Below are 9,719 nucleotides of genomic sequence, written 5' to 3' on the forward strand. Positions count from 1 at the left end.
TTCCAAATATACCGAGCTAATAATATCAGAGAGCCTTTAGTCTGACGGAAGCCGTTGATTCATTGTTCTGTCTCTCTTTTCTTTTTCTTTTTTAATCTCAGGATGGATGACATACAGCTCTGCAAAGACATCATGAGCCTGAAGCAGGAGCTGAGACAAATTGTTTCCATATCAGGTACAGTTTATGCACACTTCTGCAAAAGTAGCAAATTTAGATGAACCAAGAACTGATCACGTCCAGAACCATCATTTTCCCCTGTCTGAACTGCACCAAAAAAAAATAAAAAATAATACTTTTTAAAAGAAGTACACATTACACCAAAGGACAGAGGATTCATTTGAAGTGAACACTGAAAAAAGTTACCAACTCCTTGTAACACGTATCAACGCCCCTTGAATCATATCTATGTGCAAATTTATGTGTAATTTTTAATGTAGAAGATACATATTACATTGCTTTAAAATAATCTATCCGATAAAATCTGAAAAGCGTGAGTATTTTGTAGGGCCACCTTTAATCGAAATCACAGCTGCACGTCTTTTGTGGTGCCGTTTCTCCACCGGCTTTGCACCACCACACAAATGTTTAGCTCTAGCTCAGTCAGATTGGAACCAGAGGCTCTGAACTGGACTTTGACTAGGCCATCCTCACACACCAACATCCTGTGGCTGGTTGTGCTGCTGGTTAAACCTCCACCTTAGTCTCAGGTCTTCTGCAGCCTCTAACAGGCTTTTATCTCCGGACCACCCTCTGTTTAGCTGCGTCCATTTCCCCATCAACTCTCTTTGCGGTGATTCACGTTTCTCGTGTACTTTTTAAGTTGTTTTTGTTAAATGTAGAGCTGCAGGGGACTGCTGCTAATTCCAAATTAAAGACGACGAGAAAGAGCTGTGATCAGCATCCGTTTCCCTGCTGATTTAAAGTGTCCTTGTAGCATTACACTGCCACCACCATGCTTGACAATGGTGTGTTGGGGTATATATATATCTATATCTATATCTATATATATATATATATATATATATATTGTTTATCATGTCAAACAGTTCAGGCCTGCAGCCAAATTTAAACAGGACTTCTGTTGACGTCTCAACAAGGCCTTTCTTCTTGCTGCTGCAAAATAAAAGCCAGATGTTTGGATGTTTCCACCTGAGCTGTGGATCTCTGTTGCTCCCTCAGAGTTACAGGTCTCTTGACCGCTTCTCGCACACAGATGGACTCCATTCTTTGTACTAATGCTGAGCGTGTATTCATGTTTTAATTGGTAAAAAAAAATGTTCATCACTTTTCTTCACCTTTGCAGCTATGCTCTACAGATGAAAACAAAATTACAGTAAAATGCTTTGTAGTAATGGGGCACAATGTGAAAAAGGGTTATAAGTACTTCTGCAAGGGTTTGAGAAAGGAGGTATCTCTGGATGAGCATTTTTCAAAGCACATATATTCATAAGGGGAAAAAGCAACACGTATCCAGGGGGGAAAATATCACATAGCTTTAAAATTAGAAGAAGAAAACTCAAATATAGGCATAACTCTGGACTCGAGCACCCTGAGCGCGGCGCAGCACTTCTCTGACGTCAGCAGCATCTCCCATAGTAACACATGCGGTCCACGGAGCAGCGAGGGGAGATAAAACCAGGCAACAGGAGGAGAGCAGGCCTCCTGGGAGAGGACGTACATCACTGTGCGGCTGGTCACATGTCAGAGGCTGCCTGTGTGCCGCATTCAAGGGCGCATGCCACAGCACACGTCTGTGACGTCCCTTTTTATTTTAAAGCAGGCGGGGAGGATTGGCCAATCACCTGACAGTCTCTGCTGAAAACGTGCATTCGTGACGGGATGCTTATGTTTACCAGCAGCCTGATTACAGCAATCTCAAGACGTGGCATATACTGCAAAAACAGACTAAACTTAACGAAAAAATAAGTTAACATTTTCTTGAAATGAGTGTATTTGTACTTTATTTGAGCAGGTAAATAAGATAATCTGCCAATGGAATAAGATTTTTGCACTTAAAATAGGAAGAGCTCATCTCCATCAACTTATTTCAAGTGCATTATATCTAATTGTCTTAGTATAGGGGTAAAATTACTGATTCCATTGGCAGATAATCTTATTTACCTGCTCAAACCAAGGACAGAGACACTGATTTCAAGAAAATTTTACTTATTTTTAGTTCTGTTTTTGCAGTGTAGCTTCTTGTACATATTTTGATTTGCAGGTTGACCTGCAGTAGAAATATGCATGTCAAATCAAGACAGAGGTAAGCCTCTACCGCCTGTTTCTTCTTTTCGACTCGCTTCTCAGTGGATCTGCTCTTGTTCTGATGATCCTCATCAGCCCAGGCGCTCATGCAGATGGCCCGACATAACGCAGCGCTTTCTGCTGCAGGATTTGATTCGAGCTGCCTCCCAGTACGCAGGCCTGCGCAGCTTTATTTCTGTCACAGTTGCTATGACTCTGTTCTCCTGGAAAAAAAAAAAGATTTCATGGCCTTCCCTGAGTGTCTGTGCTTCTGCCGAAGGTCGAGAGCTGCGCCTCAGATTTATGCAGCGTTCGCGCAGCAAAGTGAGGATGGAGCGGGCCACGTTTACCGGCGCATCCGGTGAAGATGCGCACATGCCGCCTGGCTTGGGATAAATTCATCTTTTGTTGAAGTACCAAAAGTTCACACTGCAAATAAAAGAGAGACGTTTTTTTCAGAATTGAGATTTTGTTCCAAGTAAAACACCCTGGGCAATCTACCCCTGCTGATTTCAACAAAAAAAAGTACTAAATAAAGAAATGAATATTAAAGAGCACAAACTTTTACTCTATCTACAGGTTTTCATTTATTTTATGTCATGATTAAAAAAAAAGTTTAATCTGTACCGCCTTTCATTTTCCTCATGGTTGTCATGCTTTAAACATATTCGACTTCCCAAAAATAAGTGTGAATTTTTCTAAAGTAAAATTTCTACCATCAACGATCTTTAGATTGTCACGGCTGCTGCTGTAGGGTCAGCCTGTCACACACAATGAAGTCCTCCTCCCTGCCTGGCATTCCCATGATCCTCTGGGGCCTCTTGCTTGCTGTATTTTAGTGGCAGATGATGAATTGCGCTGGGTGAGCTGGAGGGGGGGGGGGGGGGGGGGGGGGGGTAGGGGTTGGCTTCTGGCATCCAGTTATTTCAGCTCTGGACAATGAGAGCCTCCCCCACCCTGAGTGATGCCCCCCTCAGGTCGCTCTGCCCCCGTGGGGATGCTTTCTGCAGCTGCACTGCCCCACTTTGGCCAGTCACTTTCCAGATGACTCCTTTTTATTTCTCTTTCTTTAAATCCTGACACAACCTGCCGATTCAGCTGCGAATGTGCATACGTGCATGTAGGTGTTCCTATTTTTTTGCTCTGGCGCGTGGAGGTCAGACAAGGCCAAAATAGATGTGGCAAAAACAAGTTCCCCCCTAAAAACAAAGCAAGCTCTTGTTTTTTTTTTTGCCTTAATGAAGTTACTGCCTTATTTGCCATAAATAATCAATGAAGGGAGACTCGAGGATCTGTCTGATGGGGTCTCTGTTGTCTGCACGCCCTCATTTACACAAATGTCTTGTTTGTCAAAAGAGAAAGAAAAGAACAAGAAGCAGAAGCAGCGGGAGGAGGAGCTGATCCTGAAGATCCATAAACTGGTGCAGAAAAGGGATTTCCTGGTGGACGACGCTGAGGTGGAAAGATTAAGGTACAAGCCTGACGACGAGCAGTGTTAATATCCGGGATTTTGTCTCTCAGAGACAGCTGCTGGTGCGGCTGGGCTTACAGGCTGCTGACACACACAGGCGGGACGGCGGGGGAAACCGAGGAGATGCGATGGATAAGTCTGGATATTACATGCAGGATGAGATGCCGTGCATGTAAGCTGCATAGGAGGGACATTTCTCACAAAAATGGGAAATGATGTGCTTGTTGTTCATCTTTGGCGCTCGGGCAGTGAACTGATGTTTTCGTTTATTTATTTAAAATCACACGGCACAGAAGAATTTACAGCCATGTTTCCAGTTTCGTTAAGCAATAAGTTTAAAGGTGTTGAAAGATTTTTATTCATCTGTTTATTCAGGTAAAAATAACACAAGCAACAGTTAAAAAAAACATCTAATTTACAAGTAAAGAAAATATGTTAATGTGACAGGAGATGCAATAATAGCCAAAATTTAATTAACCATACCATACCATCTTTATTTATAAAGCACTTACAAACAGCCATGCATTTAAGATAATGCATGAAAACCCTTAAATGAAATCATAAAATCTATTTAAAATTAAAACGTCGTCTCGCTAATGGTAAAAGCCAAAGAATAATCGTGGGGTATAAGGCGAGTTTTAAAGGTAGGCAGTGAAGGAGCCTCTTTAATAAGTGAGTAGGGGTGAGGAAGCTCAGAGAGGTATGGCGGGGCTAGGTCATTCAAACACTTAAAAAACTAAAATAAGAATTTCTAAAATGAACTCTAAACTGTACTGGGAGCCAATGGAGTGAGGCCAGAATAGGGATAATATGCTCTGTTGTTGGAGTACCTGTTTAAAGGTGCGCAGCAGCTTTTTGAACCAAATGGTAAATGGCTTGTACTTGTATAGCGCTTTTAACTAGTCTTGATGACCTCCAAAGCGCACCCATTCACACCCTGACGGTGGTGAGCTATGTTAGTAGCCACAGCTGCCCTGGTGCAGACTGACAGACAAATGCTCTGATCTGACCATGTAATTTAAAACCACTCTCTAACTTAAAACCCAAGTCAGTGACACTACATTTAAAATATGCTGTCAGGGGTCCCAAATCAACGGTGCTAGGGTCACAGGAGCGACTTGGTCCAAACAGTCAGTTTTCTTATTGTTAAAATTTAAAACGTTCAGGGCTAGCCAAACTTTATTGTCTTCCAGGCAGTCCAGCAGGGGCCTTCACTCAGAAGCCGTCGCCCTGCTTCAGGGGCAGTAAGAGCTGACAATCGTCAGCATAGGAATGGGAAGGAGTTTAATTTCTCCTGAGAACGGAGCCTAAAGGCAATAAGTATAATGAAAAGTGTGGAGGTCCTAAAATTGAGCCCTGTGGGACCCCACATGATAAATTAGCGCAAGAGGATTCAGTGTTTGAAATGCTGACAGAGAAAGATCGATTGGCCAGGTAGGACCTAAACCAATCCAGAGCAGTGTGCTGAATGCCTACTAAATTATTTAGACATGATATTAGATATTATTTTTACACTAGAGCATAGGAAATATATGCAATGTAAAAAATGCATTACTAACACAAACCAATATTTTAATATGCTTTTCAATGGCAAGCCCCTATGGTCTTCCATAAGCCCCGGCCCAAGTCCAAATGTCACTGTCTGACTATAATTACTGGAGAGAGAGAGAATGAACCTATTAGATCAGTTATGGCTTCAGGTTCGCTGCAGAAAACATCTTCCTAATTGATGGATTGCATTTAAAGCCCATCGTGGGCCGGCCCTGTTCATCTCAAGGATCTTCTATCTCATCATACCCTGACCAGATGACTGCTAACCAGTCTGGTTAGCAGCAAACCAGACACAAGCACAGGGCTGACCGTGCCTTTGCAGTAACAGAACTCAAACGTCGGACATCTTTAAGAACCTCCAGAAAACTTGTTTTTTTCTCTTGGATTATCTTCCAATACTAGAAAAGTTTTGACATACAGATGTAACCTGTTTTTAAAACTCAAATTCATATTTTACCTATTATTTACACATCCATTTATGCCAGAGATTTTAATTAGTTAAATTAGTACAGTCAACATTTAAATAGCATGTCAGAGTTTGAATTCAGCAAAACCCCATCCATAAAACACATTTTGGTAACAAAAGATAAATACAGCCAGGTTAAAAAAAAAAAAAAACACTTGGTATTCCTGCATAAAAGATTTCAAGGATAAAAGAAGCAAAGGCAGCAGAAGCTTGCCGTGGCAGAGGTTGGTGACAAGGTTCAGTAATTAATAAAAAAAAAAAATTACTTCTAGGAGTTGTTTTGCATTATAACAGTTTTTGCATGAGGAATGTTATTCTGATTTGACATTGCTCATAGAAAATAATCAATAACCTTTACTGTCATTATGTGACCATAACGACATGCTTCTGGAAGACGCTGTCAGAGCTAAATGAGTTCTTGCTGTCAGAGCTAATTGCTGATTTGCTCTGCGATGTTTGATAAATCTCGGACCGGGTCACAGATAAGCGGCCTGGTCGGATAAACGCTGACGTTTCTCAGAGATGTGATCGTGTCGCTCCACAGGGAGAAGGAGGAGGACAAGGAGATGGCGGAGTTCCTCCGGCTGAAGCTCAGGCCTCTGGAGCAGAAACTCAAAGCAACAGCGAGTGAGTTGGAGCCTCAAAAAAAAAATTATCTGTCTTATTGAGACCAAAATCTACTGCTTATTTTCTTCAATTTTAACACAGATCCTCCAAAGCCCAAGCGACAGATCCCAGAGCCGCCTCCCAACAAGCCGTTCATCACCAAGTCGGGAGCGGCCATCATCAAGGACTGCTGCGGAGCCACCCAGTGCGCTGTGATGTAACCGACCTCTGTAACGACCGCCGCAAACGCTCACGTCACATGAACCAGTCACTTCCTGTTTCTCAGACACCCACAGAGAGCGGCACTCGCCCTTGAAGCCTGTTCAGAAATCAGATCCATCTCCTAACGGCAGGCGCGTGGGGGGACTGATCCCTGGTCAGTACTCAAGGGGGGGGGGGGGGGGAATAATCATCTCCCAGGACTGTACATGAACTAAACATAGCTGTAAATAAAGTCGGATAACTGTACGGTTGATGTATTTACGCAGAGGCAGACCGGGTCATTCCTGGATTGCATTCCCTTAAAGTGGGGATGTGTCCGATTGGAGAAAACAAACCCCTAAAAGCACAATATCCATTGCATCAATAATTAATTGGGGTTCTGTGACATGAACACAAAGCCTCCCTTCACTTAAGGCAGCAGCCTTCATTCATCCGGAGCATCTCTGCTTCTCAGGAGCTCAGAAACTCTCTTTTCCTACTGTTTATCCCAGTGTGTGAAGCTAAATGGTTCTGAAGAGCAAATTTGATCCATTATCCGTTGTTTAAAAGGTCAGTTTGCGTTGGATACTTTTGTACATTAAGGAGTTTACAAGCGAACAATCTCTGCAGTAGCAAATAAAAAAAAATAAAAAAAGAGCTTAGAAATGTTCAAACACATGTAAGAATAACTGACCGGGTGAAAATGCATACATCAGTGTGAATGCTGGATCCAATCAGACTTCATGCCAGTCTGCAAAAATGATTGTGGTGAGTTTATGAAGCATCTATGAACGTCCATTCCAATAACTTCCTCTTGAGATAATCAGTTATTTATCCAATGGTCTTGATTGTTAAAGAGCTTTTTTTTCTTTTCCTCACAAAAACTGTTTTATCTCAATGTTGGAGGATAACGGAGCTCGTTTTGTCATGAAATCATCTATGCTCCTTTGCCGTAGTGTTTCGTTTCAACTTGTTTCAGAAGGAAAGATTAATCCTCTTCTGTTTTCGTTCTTCTTTGTCCTGCTGAAATGTTTCCGATTAACCCGAGTAAATACAAAGAGCAGATTTCATATAATAATATCTGTATTAAGAGAAAAAGTCTCAATGAGGTGGAAAAATAAATGCCCCCTAAATGTAATAACTCACTGCACCCTTTGCAGCAACTACAGCCGTCATGCATTCGCAAAAACTGAGTCTTTAACATAGTGGTGGAGTAGTTTTAGTCCACTCTTCTTTGCAGAATTGTTGAAATTCAGCCGCATTGGAGTGTTTTCAGTTTTGCATCTTTACCCCATCAGCATTGGATTGGTTGGATTGATTCCTGACTTTGACCAGGCTCCACAACCTTCATTGTTATTTCTTGAGGCACTTACAAGACACTTTTTTTCTTATAGATTGAATGGAGGATGTGTTGCAGTTTAAGCCCTATTAGGCTCCTTTGTGTTGCCAGACAAGTTTCATTTAAGCAATTTCTTACAGTTCTGGTGGTAAAGAGGCCTCATCTTATTTTATTTTTAGAAACTTAGCTTTACAAAAAAACTGGCTAATGAGAATCACTTCATGATTTAGCAAAGTAATTCACTCATTCCACTGGATTGGACAGAATATTACCCCTCAAAATTTAATAATCACATAAACACTTTGCATTTTGAGTATAATCAGGTTATCTTTGCATTTGATAATGTAATGTTGAAGTCTGTGACACCCTAACCTGAAGATGCTACATATACCCCACATCTGCTCCACTGCTACAAAGTTTACGCAAATGCCTGTCAAATGCAGCAGCTGTAACTCCTTATGCTACGCTATGCAGATGCTCCGTCTGCGCTGCTGAAAATTCACGTTGTATACTGAACGATCGGAGCGGCTCCTCCTTCCAGCAGCCCAACCTACTTTCTGATTGACACAGTTAAATTAATTTTACGATGTCACGGTCCTCAGAATATTGGACTTTCTGCCCCAAATGGTGAATTTAACCCCAAATATGGAAACAATATGGAAAGAATATATTAGTAATGCAGTGAATTCGACACCCTTTATCCCAACACACACATACTATACAACAGTGGGATAAATAAAATGTGATAAACTTTATGGACTTGATGATCCACTTTGTGCACTTCATTTATTCAACTTGATTTTAATAATATCTCAACATAACGAAGAGTGTCTCGTCAGGAAAGCTTGAATTGAATCCCGATACCAGTGCAGCTTGTTTGAGTTTAATTTTCTCAAGATAATGAAACTCCTGTTGGAACAATGTCACCGTCTTGAGATAATGTTGCTCCCCATCTCATGATATGAATTTAACAACGTCATAAGTCAATATTGTTGGTTAATTAACCCCATCAGTATAGTCTTGCTGGCAGCCGATTCAAATGAAAATTTTACTTTGAGGACCAGCAATCATTAACCAACTTATTACTGTTGAAGTGATCAAGGTAATTTTTCTTTTCTTAGAGATTTAAAAAGAATAAAATAAATAACCTTGTTTCCATGGCCATAACTACAAATGGCTGGTTACTACGGTAGTTTCCAGGTGATGTGCAGCTCTGATTTCCTGAACGTCCTTTCAAAGACGTAAATCCACTGAAACAAAAAACCGGCTGATGATGCTGGGTCCTCCTGCTCTCCGGGCTTTTATTTGATTTAAACACAGAGAGGAAGGTCGGGTCGGAAATGCTAACTGGCATGAAGTCTGCTGTCAATATTTTGTTGTTTATGGTTTATTCAGATCCACGTCTTTAAATGCCTCCAATCACTTGTCGTCACGCTTACTCAATCTGCAGAGTCACCCGTAAAAGCCATCAACAACAACCAGCTGATACCAGGTATTAAAACCTCATTTGTGGTGATCATCAAACACTCAAAACAAGTTGCATCCTTTAAATTTAATCTTGCATTTGTATGATTAACACCAGGAAAGGAATGAAGCTCTTGTGAACGCCTCCACTAGTGTATGCTCGAGTGTATTTAGGACTTTTAGTGACTCGCGTCAAGCAAACTGTTGAACTCTATAACTTGTTTCTTCTGATAACTTGGCGTTCTGTTAGTGTAGTGAATCTATGAAAGTCCTGCTGATGAAATAAACACAGGCAGAAAATAAGCTGAAACTACTTGTAAATATATGTTTAAATAAAGAGCATCTTTCAAGAACGCACTGCTTCGTTTTTGTCCTC

The 9,719-nt window shown here is 41.3% G+C and overlaps 1 protein-coding gene across 1 annotated transcript; it reads left to right on the plus strand.

Moving 5' to 3' along the window:
- The first annotated feature begins 102 nt into the window (after window positions 1-102).
- LOC118556416 (bMERB domain-containing protein 1-like) lies at window positions 103-6,736 on the plus strand. The gene is made up of 4 exons (XM_036137226.1): window positions 103-175; window positions 3,602-3,716; window positions 6,278-6,360; window positions 6,442-6,736. Exons 1-4 carry the CDS (start codon window positions 103-105, stop codon window positions 6,558-6,560), a joined length of 390 nt encoding a protein of 129 aa, XP_035993119.1. The 3' UTR covers window positions 6,561-6,736.
- The last annotated feature ends 2,983 nt before the right edge of the window (window positions 6,737-9,719 follow it).

This window comes from Fundulus heteroclitus, chromosome 5 (genome assembly GCF_011125445.2).
Source record: "Fundulus heteroclitus isolate FHET01 chromosome 5, MU-UCD_Fhet_4.1, whole genome shotgun sequence".
In the NCBI taxonomy this organism is placed as follows: domain Eukaryota; kingdom Metazoa; phylum Chordata; class Actinopteri; order Cyprinodontiformes; family Fundulidae; genus Fundulus; species Fundulus heteroclitus.